We start from the raw sequence: 13342 nt of genomic DNA on the forward strand, positions 1-13342 counted from the left end.
AAAGGTCAGTGAAATTGTATAGCAGATTATTAAAACATAGCAGTTTAAGGGTAATTAATATTAGTTAGTTAATTGCGTTTTTGTATGACATATACTAACAGAGTTAGAATCAGGCTTCTTCTAGTATATATTGTTCAGAATAATGATAATTATGTCATACCTGCATTTGCTATTGTTACAAAGCATAGATAAGGCAATTTGATAAGCAAAATGTTTCAAGTGAGAAAAAACATGTATAGGAAAAGAAAATTTATAAAATGTAATTCTATACATTCAGAAGAACATATTGTGTAGAGAATTTTTCATATTTTTATTATTATTGTCTACGAACAAGAGAACATTTGTTTAACAAAAAATATGAAGACAAGGTCAATGAAATCGTATGTTCTCTTACCAAATGTATATTATATATATCTAAGTTACAAAGCACAATAGTCCAGCAGGTCCCAAATCTCTCTGATCCCTGTGGTTTGGGTCACTTTACTCCGTAAAGACTATCACTTACACAAACTTATATCTAGGAGCGGCGGTGGTGGGGTGACTCCCTTATAATGTATGCTCATTATCCTGAGTCACACCACAAGCAATCAATGCTATTCAAGAAAACCAACATATGAAAAGGGTCATAATTGGGTTTATTCATTTCCTGATCAGTCAGAAATAGCTCTAGTTTGAAGGTTCCCCCCTCCACAATTCCTACCAACCCTCCTGTCTCTACCTCTCAGTGTGTCTCTTACTCCCCATCCCACCGGAGCCCTCTCCGCGCCCCGTCACATTCACCCCTCCCTTCAGCATTACTGCGACAGGAGGAAAGGAGAACGACCTGTCATTGGCACGGCTCCTTGTCAGTCATTTACAGACGTTCCCCTCCCACCCCGTGTGACAGCTCTGGTGTAAATAGTGCGCAGCACAGCTGGCCTCTTGCACTTTTCTTGCCAATTCATTAGAGTTGGAAGCTGCCGCGCTTCTTGCAAACAGAAGTGGAAAATCGCTCTGGACTGTTTACACCAGCCTTTGTCACACTCCAATGGTACAACTGTGATTAGCGGGAGAGAGCGCCATTGCCCTGGCAGCTTTTGCGGACTGGACACTTACAGCCTCTGCAGAAAGAGCCGGGACTCGCTGTGACTGATAACCCCCAAATTTCAGCAAGCCAGTCAGGCGCACCAGTCAGGCGCACTTTGCTAACTTCGGACTTTTATCTCCCTATAGGAACAGCTTTTTTGTCACACAATCAGTACAACATTTGTGTTATGTGGCTGTAAAGTTGTGTGAGAGAGAATTAGTGGGACTCACTCACCTCTGTGCCCTTGCGCTGCCCCGCACCCCCTCACCCTGCCACCTCTGCACTTGCCCGCCTCTAACCTGGCGTCTCCCACCTCCAGTGTCTGTGTGGGTCTGTTGGTGCTGAGGCAGCTGAGACGAGAACAGAGTGCAGTGAAATTTTGTTGTTGGCTTCCCATGCCCCCCCTCCATTCTCACCAGCACCCAGCAGCAGTTGCAGAACAGACAGTCACTTCCTGAGCTTCTGATCTCACAGGACTTTAGAGATCAGTGATAATAAATAGGCGAGCGTGCGAACAGAACCCACTGCCTATTGCGAGCAAACACCCTGCCGGGCAGAGAGCTCCAGGGGCACAAGGAACTTGCCTACAGTACTGCCCAACTGCAACTGTCATCTACACCCAGGGACTTCCATTACTAACACCCTGCTGTTGTAATGCTCATTCCCGTAGACCCCAGCACCAGTAGGCGCTTCACTCCTCCATCCACCTCCTTCCCCTGCGGAAAGATGGGCGAGAACAACGGGGCTATCAATTCGTCTGGGCCGGGCAGGACGCGGGCAGAGATCCGGACTGTGGTGGATGTTTTGGCGGATCACGCAGGAGAGTTGGTCCGGACGGACAGTCCGAACTTCTTGTGCTCGGTTCTGCCTTCCCATTGGCGCTGCAACAAGACTCTGCCGGTCGCCTTCAAGGTAAGTGCGCAGCTCTCATGTGTGGGGCTGGAGTGAACTTCCATGCTCACCCTGTTTCGGTTAGATTATCCCTACATTCAGATTCACTCGGATGAGTAAAAGATATTGGATAAAGTAAAGGCAAGCTTTGCCAGGCAGGTTTATACGAGACAAGCATTGCGCCAACCTCCCAATCTGTCTCTGCGCAATTTTGCACCCTGCAGGGTAGATCCCGTTACAAGTAATACCGTCCCTAGGCAAGGCTGCCCAAATCAAGTTTTCAGGGACTATACCAAATAAACCTACTTTAAATAACATAATGTACCTGTATTCCTTCTATATGCGCGCAGCAGCGCGTCCAGATTAAAGGGCAAATGACCCCTCTTGCATATTAACTGACTTCCACTTAAAAAGGCAGACACCTCGGTAATCTTAAAATACAACCTGGCCTATGAATTAAATCTTTGCAGGTAGTGAATATGAATTAAAGCTTTGCAGATAGATTCAGAAAGCAGATACTATTTTTTGCTGACTGATACAGTTAGATTAGACACGCCAGTCACTGCTAAATGATAGACGTACTATTTCTTATACAGGTATGGAATCTGTTATCCAGAATTAGGGGATTTTAGAATGAAAGATTAGATAGACAGATAGATAGATAGATAGATAGATAGATAGATGATAGATAGATAGATAGATAGATAGATATAATAGATAGATGATAGATGGATGGATAGATAGACAGACAGATGGGCAGCCATACATGTAGACTGATAATATATATTAAAATATTATTATACACAGCGTTTGTCCCAGAAACCTGGGAATTGCTTACAGGCTTTGGCTAAAAGTGTATAACTGATACACCACACTTCAGAGACCAGTGACAACCTCAAGGTCACTCCTTCTTCCCTTTCTAAAGATTTATCATATGTGATAACATTTCAACAAAAAAAATCCCCAGCTCAGTGGCATTTCAGTTCTACTAACTTTATACCACTATTTCATAGCATGATACTGTCCTGTCAAATGTTAGGGCACATTCAAAACATTATCAAATAAATAATGCCATTATTAGCAGCAATTTAGCAAAAAATAAAGGAAATAATATAAATGCAAGCTTATTTACAGCTTTTTTTCATTTAATATCTAAAACTGGGCACCATTAAAATATCATATACTGTAAAAGATGTTGTTATAATGGAAGCTATATTTGTGGTTGTGAGAGATGTGGTGACTGATAGTGGGAATTCAGAGAGAAAATATTGTTAAAATAAAGTGATGATGACTTTAGATTTATATTAAAAATGGTTAAATTCACTTTAAAGAATATCTGAAAAGACGTGTCAGCTTGCTCAGATATTACATTATCAGGAATAATATCAAGCATAAAAATATTAGGGGAAATCTCTAGAAAAATAACCCAAAACTCATTCAATCAGGGAATATCGTTTTAATAATCACAATTAGATATTTTTTTATTTACAGAAAAGTATTGAATTGCAATTGCCTTACTTCATTTTATTAACAGCATTACTTTAAAATCTTTAGCCATTTCATATATATATATATATATATATATATAATTTTTTTTTTTAACTATTGATATTTAAAGAGAACATCGGTAATCAGTTTTAAACAAGTATATTAAATATTTTTAAAATAAAAGTAGGAAATGCTTTGTCTTGTTTAATAACTTAAAATAATAATTGAAACAAATAAATAAATATATATTCTGCCATAATACAAAAACCGTGTTAATAAAAGCCATATATGATGCTAAATGTTAAAGCAGAAAGGAAGTGCACATTCATTTTATTTTAACGCTTGCTTCTGGCATATTATAGTGAAACCTATTAATTCATTTCTTAAACATTCATTTAAAACTGGACAAGCAATGGCAATGATAATTCACTAAACATATATTATAAAGTAATTATAAATTGGACAAATACACACAAACAGCCAATACATACTTTTGGTTAAACATTTTCATTTCAGTTAGTCTACAAATATTTTTACTTAGGCTTTTTAATAGGTTTTAAGTAAGCAAACATTATGCAATTTAATTTTTAATGCAAACAATGTGAACGATTGCTTATCTGGAAAAAAATAAAATTCTTAAGGCAAATACAGTAGGAGACACTGGAGGTGGATTAGAAAAAAAGGCAAATGGATAAAAAAGTTGCTACACTGGGCTCCAAATCAGCTAAACGGAAATTAGGAATTTGTAATTTGTCTAATCTGTATAACCACTTATTCTCTTTCCCAGTAAAATATAAGAGTGCCAACAAAAAAATGGAACATTTTCTGTTATCTATGCTTGTCTCTAATATTTCCCTGCTGTCAAAAGCCACTAGTCTTCCTTTAGCAAATATACATAGGCAGCACATATATTATTATTTTGGCTAATTTTGACTATTTGCCTTTTGATAAATATGCCCCAAAGAGAGAGCAGGCAAATAAAAATAAATTGGCTGCCATAAATAACACTAAATAGGATTGCCAAAGGGAGTTGATGAGTGGGCAATGTTACACAATATACAAAACATTGCAGCTAAAGTTGAATGAAGACACATGGCTATCATGTTATACCCTTTCCTCATATAATTCCTATAGGTATGTAATAAAGGGAAAAAAAAGATCTGAAGTATTTGCCCCAGAATGAGCAAACACTTTCCTAATTCCAAAACAGCAGTCAGACCAGCTTTCCCCGGATGAATATTGTACTGATTATTATTACTTTTATCAGTTGCACTACCTCAGCCACTATAGTTTCTGCAGATAGCTAGATACAGGCATTCTATCAATCTGCCTTATTTTTGATTCATACATTTAGTATACAAAAGTATAATACTTTAACACTTGACAGTTTCTTTAACACTCCCTAATTGGTTTTCAGGTTAGGATTTCTGTTTTATATGGTCCAAAAATGGTTAGATATTGCCACCTTTATTTTTATATATAAAACCTGTTTTGCTGAATTGCCTTTGTGTTTATTCTGCCTGCAGGTTGTTGCTCTGGGGGATGTTCCCGACGGCACCGTAGTCACTGTCATGGCTGGAAATGACGAGAATTATTCGGCAGAGCTGAGGAATGCCTCTGCTGTCATGAAGAACCAAGTAGCCAGATTTAATGACCTTAGATTTGTTGGCAGAAGTGGGAGAGGTTAGTAGAATCTGATTTTGCATACAGCAAATAAGCATTCGTAACCATTCATTCTTTGCTAATATATATACAGGTATGGGACCTGCTAGCTAAAATGCTTGGAACCTGGGGTTTTCTAGAAAACAGTTCTTTCCATAATTTGGATCTTGATTTATTAAGTCTCCTAAAAATCATGTTAACATTAATTAATAACCCAATAGGATATTTTTGCCTCCATCCAGATAACAGAGATATATATAGAGAGAGAGATTGTTGTAAGCGCTACAGGACTACAACCTCCTTTCTGGTCTCTGGTATTTAAAACATATATTTACCCACTAATAAAAAAATCTTATGGTACATTACAAACAAAGGAGTAAGTTTCAGTGACAGGTACAAATAAAAATAAAAAAATTAAGTGGCTGATAAGTCGCAGCTGACAGTGCCAGGAATTAGAGTGTTTATGAAGAAAGACCCTGACCCCAACAGCTTGCAATCCAGGTAACCATAGATTCCCCTAACATATAATACATACAGGGAATACAGGGATACTGCTACCATGAGGCAAGGTGAGAATTTTGCCTCAGTCGGTAGAACCCTGGATGTTACCAGAGGGGCAAAAAGCACAGGGGGAGGTAAGGGAGGCAACTTCGGGAAGGCTTCCTCAGGGCAGCTGAGAAACACCCCTGAATATATATATATATATATATATACCTTGATGAAAGGAATACATATACATGTGTTGTTTTCTAGCATTTAAAGGAAGTAGTTCTTTGCATTTGTGAATTACCTTCTGCTTAGGAAGAGTGTGAGGGCTGTAATAGTCATTAATGCACACTACTGAATTTATTGGACAAATGGATCACTAACTGTATGCACGCTTAATGTTTTACTGTGTTTTGTGCGTTGCACCTAAAGAGCGACACACAGTGTTGTGAGATCTGCTTGTAGGATTAATACTGCTCAGAGAGCTGTGGTATGTCTTCAGACTCAGACAGTTCATTATAGAATTCCCCTAAAGAATCCCTCTCTGCCTGCCACTACCCACGTCCAGTACACATTATGAGATATTACTGTGTATTATTCAAATTTAAACTGTGGGTCATTCTTTTAAGAAATGTGAACATTAATTGCAGGTTATTTATTTTTCATTTCTGTGGTATACAAGTTTTGCTCTGGTATCAAACATACCAGGTCAAGCCTATGGCTGCATTATGGCACCCTGTTAATCTTACCAATGCAGCTAGTCGGCAAAATATTTCACCCTCGTGTTTTGTTTTGCTGTCCATGCTGCTATACGAAACAGAGGTTTGGGGCATAGCTCTTTCCATAAAATCTGCCTCTTCTTAAGATTATTGAACTAAGTAGGATGTTGTACGTTAAGGTGGCCATACATGTTAATATCCATTCGTTGGGAACAAGTGGATCTTTCTCCAAATATGTCCACCTAAGATGGGTGATTTCGAGCCCTAGGGCCAAACGATTTAGTTACAACAGTTTTTAAAAATGATTTTTATTCTCTATGATGTGTACACAGTACCATTTACTAGATCCTTGATGAATATCCAAATTGTGGAAACATCCCAATTCAGAAAACCCCAGGACCCAAGCATTCTGGATAACAGGTGCCATACCTGTATTTACATGACAGAAAGATGCTGTATTGTGCATGTGTCCCTACACCATAAACCATTTAAGAATAACTTATTTAGGGTTTTACAGAATCTTGCACTGTTTAAAGTGACGGTGCATTTTGGACAGTGTCCAAGGATCAGCCTTGGCAGTTTACCAGGACTGAATTATGTATCAATAACATGCACCTAAGTATAAGTTGCTATGAGGGTCATATACTAATGCCAGATGACAGTCATTAGAAGCAAGGCGTAAAAGTGTTTGGATGTTCTCCCCAACCTTCCACTAGGTGTCATTGTTTCCACCACAAATTCCCTCAAAAGCCTGAGGACTCTGCAAGCTATACTTTTTGGGTTCAGTCCCCCTTTTGAACTGTAATATTTGGTTGGCTCCGCCTAACTTATAATATTATTTTTATTATGAAAACATATTCATCACAGTCATTGGACTCATTTATTAACATTGGGGAAATATACACATGGTCTACAACCCAGCCAATCAAGTGTTTGCTTTTATTATTTTACTTGCAGCTGCCAGAACAAAGTATGTTGCAGAAGAGTTGTCATTGATTGTCGTTCGGGCATAAATTTTGCCCAATGTTATTAAATGATCCACATAAATAAGCATTCAGTCATAAAGTTCAGACATTTCTTTGACTGTTATGGTTTCCTCAAGGTGAACCGGTCCCCAGCTTGTGGATCAGCTGCTCCAGCTACTCATCTCGAACAGTTTAGTGTTTTCTTGGAATGCTTACCTAGCAATGGTAGCTGCTGCAGGAAATAATGGGAATATTTTGATGTGAGGGGCTGGGTCAGTTCAGAATGATCTAGACACACAGAGCTGAGCAGGAAATATGATTAACTTATTACCATGTCCACCAACTCCATTACTTCATGGGATGCATTTGATATAAATTTGGTGGGGACAAGGACGGACAGTGCTGGGGAACTGAAGGTCAGGGGGAACAGATAGGTGCTTGTCACAGGCATAATTAAGTAATTATGAGTGTGTACATTTCTTCCATTTTATTCAGTACTATACAATCCTTAGACCCCATTTCTTCACAGTGGTAAATGCCGATTAAACCACTGGAGCTAGGAACTGATTCATTTACTGCAGTCTCTTTTTGAATGCTGCGTTCATCTGAAACAGTTGGCCCATTCATGTGCTTATATTTATTTCTGCTCCTGCATTAATTAGAACCAGGGCTATCTTTCCTGTAGATAATTAATGTTTACTTGTTATGGTTTATAAAAGTCAAATAGTTTACATTTTTATTGTGTTCTGTCCCTTTAGCTTTGTGAAAGATGCACAGCTTCTTTCTCTCGTTCTTTTTTGAGTGCTGCATTTTAGGGAGCACGCGCTAGCAAATGGAAAATGTCTCCTTTTATGAATTAGGCTTTTATTTCTGCACTTAATTATCCGGTTCAGCTTTTTTTTCATGCTTCCAAAACAAATTTCCGAGTCGGAATGCTGTGTAATTCCAAGTCTGCTCTTTGAACTTATTTTGTTGTGTATTGTTGTTATTATAAACTCCGGGAGGCAGGTTCAGTATCGACTTATTATTTCATAAACCCAAATAATTTCAAATTATCTTATGACCACATCAACGGAGGATGAATCCACTAGCACATTTGATAGAGTACAGTGTGCCTAGGACTGTCTAGGCCTTTGTGCTGCAGTTTGAATTTGCTTCAGGGTTAAACTGAAAATAATAGTTAAAACCTGCGTGGCTTATGTAGACTTGCTGATCACTGTCAGTGCAAACAATTAGAGCCTCTTATGATAATAAGTAATATCATGCAGTTTGTAGAGAATTTCAGATAATATAAGTCAGAGGTTTCCAGGCATCTTATTACAATGTTATTGTAATATGGTGATAACCCTTCAGTAGTTTTGAAGTTACCCAAAACAGCAAAAGGCTCTAAATGTCACCCTAAATGCTCTTCAGGACAGAGCTGCCTTGTTCATTCCTTGGAGGCCAAACTCTCAGTATGAGAAACCCTAACATAGAGTATAATGTAACTACTAGATATTACAAGCCACCCTAGACTTCCGTGATGGTTGAAGGATGAGTCCTTTTTCATAGATCATATTGACTTCTAATGTATTTGTGTATATGATGGATGTTGATTGTAAAAAAAATGTATTTCCTTATATTTCTATAGCACCTTTACAGAGATTATATATCATTCCTTGCCCCAGAGAAGCTTACAGTCTAACATCCCTATCACATTCTCACACACTATGGTCAATTTTTAGTCAGAAGCACTTATGGGGAAGCAGATTACAATTAGTCTTTTTTCTTGAGCAGTAGCATATTTACTAAAGAACTGGAAATTCAAGCTTACCACATGCTTACCTCTGGATTTAGCAGTGTATACATGTGTAGTGCTAGTTAACGCCTGGTTAAAAGCAGGTGTTTAGTGAAAGTCTCTGTGCACCACACGTGAAAGATTTGCTTATTTTAAGACAATATACCCTCAGCTGAATGTAGAGTATGTTGTTCATTTTTGCAGGTTTGCTCTTTTATTTGCTGTTTTGTTATGCCCACTGCTAGTTTTATTTTACATGCAAATGCATTTTGTTTTAGCTGAGCTTTCATGCCATTTCTAAAACGATATTGTGGAAGCCGGTGGGCTTGAACATGCGGTTGATATATATCACACAAGAATGAAGGTGTTAATATCAACTGTGACTTACTATAAACTGGAAGTGTAAAAAAAAATGTTGATGCTGCTAACAGAGAACCCAACCTGTATCTATACATTCCCCAGTTTGTGTGGTCATGAATCTAGTTAATAAAATGTGTTTTCTATGACCTCTTAATATTGATGTACAAATGATCTTTGATTCTGATATCCTTTTATTTTTTGCATTATAACTCATTATGGTTACTTCCATAGAAACCTGCATCACTCTTACTGTAACTGTATAAAAGATAGATGGCTGAAGGTCTCATGTATTTAATACCCCTCTTTTCTCAGGGAAAAGTTTCACTTTGACAATCACGGTTTTTACAAGTCCCACACAAGTTGCAACATACCACAGAGCCATCAAAGTGACTGTCGATGGACCACGTGAACCAAGAAGTAAGTTGCAAATAAATACTAATAGCTGAACTTTATTTCTGTTAAGGTAAATATAAATGTTTTCTAGCCAGGAGTCAAATAGTATAAACATATATATTATCCAAAATGCTTGGGACCTGGAGCTTTCTGGATAAGAGGTTGTTCCATTTTTTTAAATCTCCATACCTTAAGCCTATTAAAAAATCATTTAAACACTAATTGAACCCAATAGGATTGTTTTATCTTTTACAGTTTTTGAATTATTTGCCTTCTTCTTCTGCCTCTTTCCAGCTTTCAAATGAGGGTCACTAACCCTGGCAGCCAAAAACTATTGCTCTGAAAAGCTATAATTTTATTGTTATTGCTGATTTTTATTATTTATCATTCTATTCAGCCCCTCTACTTTTCATATATAAATCACTTTTTCAAACCACTCCCTGGTTACTAAGGTAAATTTGACCCTAACAACCAGATAACTGCTGAAATTCCAAGCTAGGGAGCTGCTGAACAAAAAGTAAAACAATAAAAAAACTACCAGTAATAAAAAATGAAGACCAGTTACAAAGTTCTTCAGAATAACACTCTCTACATCATACTAAAAGTTAACCCAAAGGTGAACAACCCCTTTAACATCAATTCATTAGATCCCCTAAATACACTGCACACTGGCTCAAGATGCTGTAAGCTGTTTGTATTACATCGCCTTATTAGACTAATGCAAATGTTAAAATATCTCTGCCAACTACATATCCACTGGGCAGTGATGGATTTATTTTACCTGTTATACATGTTTTCACGTTGTCAGTTTGTGCTTAAAATAAGCGTGCATTTAAAAGAACGGAAAATATATTTTTTTATTCCCATGCCAAAAGTCATGTTCTGCATTTGTATATTTATCATCTGAGAAAACGAATTATAATGGATAATGTTCCCCAGGAACTAGGAGACCTGAAACATTTAGCACTCTGGGTCCTCTGCAGTGTTCATAGATACCCTAAGGCAAGCACAACAGTGGTAAAGCAACATAGGAAATATTGTGCAAGAGCATTGTAGTTGTTTGTGTGTGTGGTAAGAAACCAGGAATATATATTACAGCACATCCCTGATAATGCCTGAAATCCCCAATAACGTCTGCTATGCTATTAGTATTGGGTCCAGGATCAATTGCATCAGAAAAAAAGAAAGGTTAAATTAAAATAGGACCCCTAATAATATTGGGATTATAAAGGCACACAAAATGTAAGGTTGCCACCTCAATCCCTTTAAAACTGGCCACATATTGAATCCACATCCTGCATGGCTAGTTAGCAATTCAATTGGATGCCAGCTGCAGGCTGAACTGACTTATGTGCAGCCATGCAGCATACATCCAAATGAATTGCTAACTAGCCATGCAGAATGTAGATTTAATATGTGGCCGGTTTTAAAGGGGTGAGGTGGCAACCCTAATAGAATCTGATGTTATATTTGCCCAGTGTGGCATATATAATACTTACATATTAGTCACCTGCTTTTTAACCATTACAAATGCCTTTTAGGTATTTGGTGACACTTTTTAGGGGTTTTGTTTTATATCCCACCAGTGAAATAATGCTCTTTCAAAAACATTTATCACAGAATTGCTGAAGTACTTTTATTATAGTAACAAACATAATGTTACACTTTGTCCCCTGGGGTTGTTTTGAAGGGCGTATTTATATTTAGGTCAAAAAACAAAAAAGTGACATCACTTCTGCCGGCAAGGGGGTGCATTTAGGTCCCATGCCTAGGGTGATACCAGACCTAAATACAGCCTTGGTTGTTTTAGAGTTTGATGAGTCACAATAGGGAACCACACTTGGCATACCATGTGCCGTCGTAGGGTGCACCTACTATGGCACCCATAAGTGTATGTTTATGGGACATAGGATGAGTCACATGACATCAATGGGGGCCTTGCATTTTCAGTATAGGACTTTGGCTGGTGTGTGGGTGTAGCGGCTTTCCAGCTGCCAACGCCATCCCTTTTCTCTGCCTTCAGAAACACCCTCTCCGCTTCTTCAGCTGCCCCCTAGATGTGCAAACACGCAGAAGTCAATGATGTTAAAGGAGAGAAGCATGTCACAGAGAAAGAAAACTGATATGTTGAACTTGAAGGGTAAGAGGCAGTGGTTTGTGTGATTTTATATAAACAATATATATAAGTATGATTTTATACAAACAATACTATGAAAATTCCAGACCAGAATTAGAGAAGTGGGGAAATGGGTGAAGGCCAGAAACTACATGAAAAAATACACATCCAGGGTGTAAATAACTGCAGCTGTTATTAAACTACAAATCTCAGCACTTCCTGAAAGCCGTTGGCTGTGTCAGTATGCTGGAAGCTGGAAGTCCTAATATAACTAGAGGGACATTTGTTGGGCTTTTTCTTGATCTTCAAGTGCCCTGGTCTAGCACTGATCATGTTAATATTGTAATGCAAATATTTCTATAGCTCTCCCTTCCCAGGATTCAATTTGCAATATTTGGTTGAAATTCTGTGATTCTCGAAAACAGCTGTTTTAAAATTATAGGAACACAATTGATTGAATTTAAATGGATAGGGACAGAAAGGAATGTCTGTCATCCATGTCAATGATATTATGTTTTCTAAGGTCTGGCCTACTCCCTGCCCTCATATTTACCTCCTTGGAACGGGAGAACACAGTTGTAAGTGCAGAGAGCACAATTGCACGCTCTCCTACATGAAAAGGGCAGACCCCCAGTTAGTATAACTAATGTTCCCTATTTCTGTATGGTAACAAAGTCACTAAAAGGGTGGAAGAACAGATTATAGTGTGTAAAGAAAAGAGACTATGTAAGTAAAGGTACTAAATTTGAGAGCACTTACCCATAGCAACCAATAAGAAGTTTGCTTTTAAACAGGTGACCAGTAAATTCTACCTTCTGATTGTTTGCTATGGGTTACTGCTACTGGGCAGACTTAATGCCTTGTATTACATAACCCCAGGAGAGTAAAGCAGTAGAGTGAGGAGTCGAGGAGAGTGGGCCTATTGTGTAAGGATTTCTGGTGGGCCATTGGCAACCCAGTCCTAAACTGTAGGTAAACACCTATGGAGTAAAGGATAAAATAATGGAATTATTTTCCATCTCCATCAGTGTAACCTATGTGAAATGATATGAAACATTTCATTAGATGCTCTATATAGTGACAAGCAATACAGGATTTTAGTGCAGATACCCAATGTGCTGCTTTTCCAGAATAGAACTCGCATTACAAGCATTTCCCAGTAACAGTTATCTGCCCCAAAATGCTGAAAGGGTTCTAAAAATAATAATGTCACATACGTGATAAGCATAAGCATAATAATTGCAAGAAAATTGAGGTCATTAAACTGCCCAAAAATTATCTGTAAAATGTGCTGTTTTATATAGAATTGTATGGTGAGATTTTAACACTTACAGATGGAAATCAAACATAACACACCTTTTTTTGAAAAAAGAAACAAAAAACATTCAGCTCGTAAAAAAAAAAAAACTTGAACCCATA

General features: G+C 37.8%; 1 protein-coding gene across 1 annotated transcript in view; it reads left to right on the plus strand.

The window, feature by feature from the left end:
* Positions 1 to 894: 894 nt before the first annotated feature.
* runx3 (RUNX family transcription factor 3) overlaps positions 895 to 13342 on the plus strand; it is a 37053-nt gene continuing 24605 nt past the window's right edge. The window contains exons 1-3 of the mRNA XM_002936597.5: positions 895 to 1978; positions 4972 to 5128; positions 9727 to 9831. Of these exons, the coding sequence (XP_002936643.1) occupies positions 1721 to 1978; positions 4972 to 5128; positions 9727 to 9831 (520 nt within the window). The 5' untranslated portion in view covers positions 895 to 1720. The remainder of the gene's footprint in view (positions 1979 to 4971; positions 5129 to 9726; positions 9832 to 13342) is intronic.

Source organism: Xenopus tropicalis, chromosome 2, assembly GCF_000004195.4.
Source record: "Xenopus tropicalis strain Nigerian chromosome 2, UCB_Xtro_10.0, whole genome shotgun sequence".
NCBI classification, from domain to species: Eukaryota; Metazoa; Chordata; class Amphibia; order Anura; family Pipidae; genus Xenopus; species Xenopus tropicalis.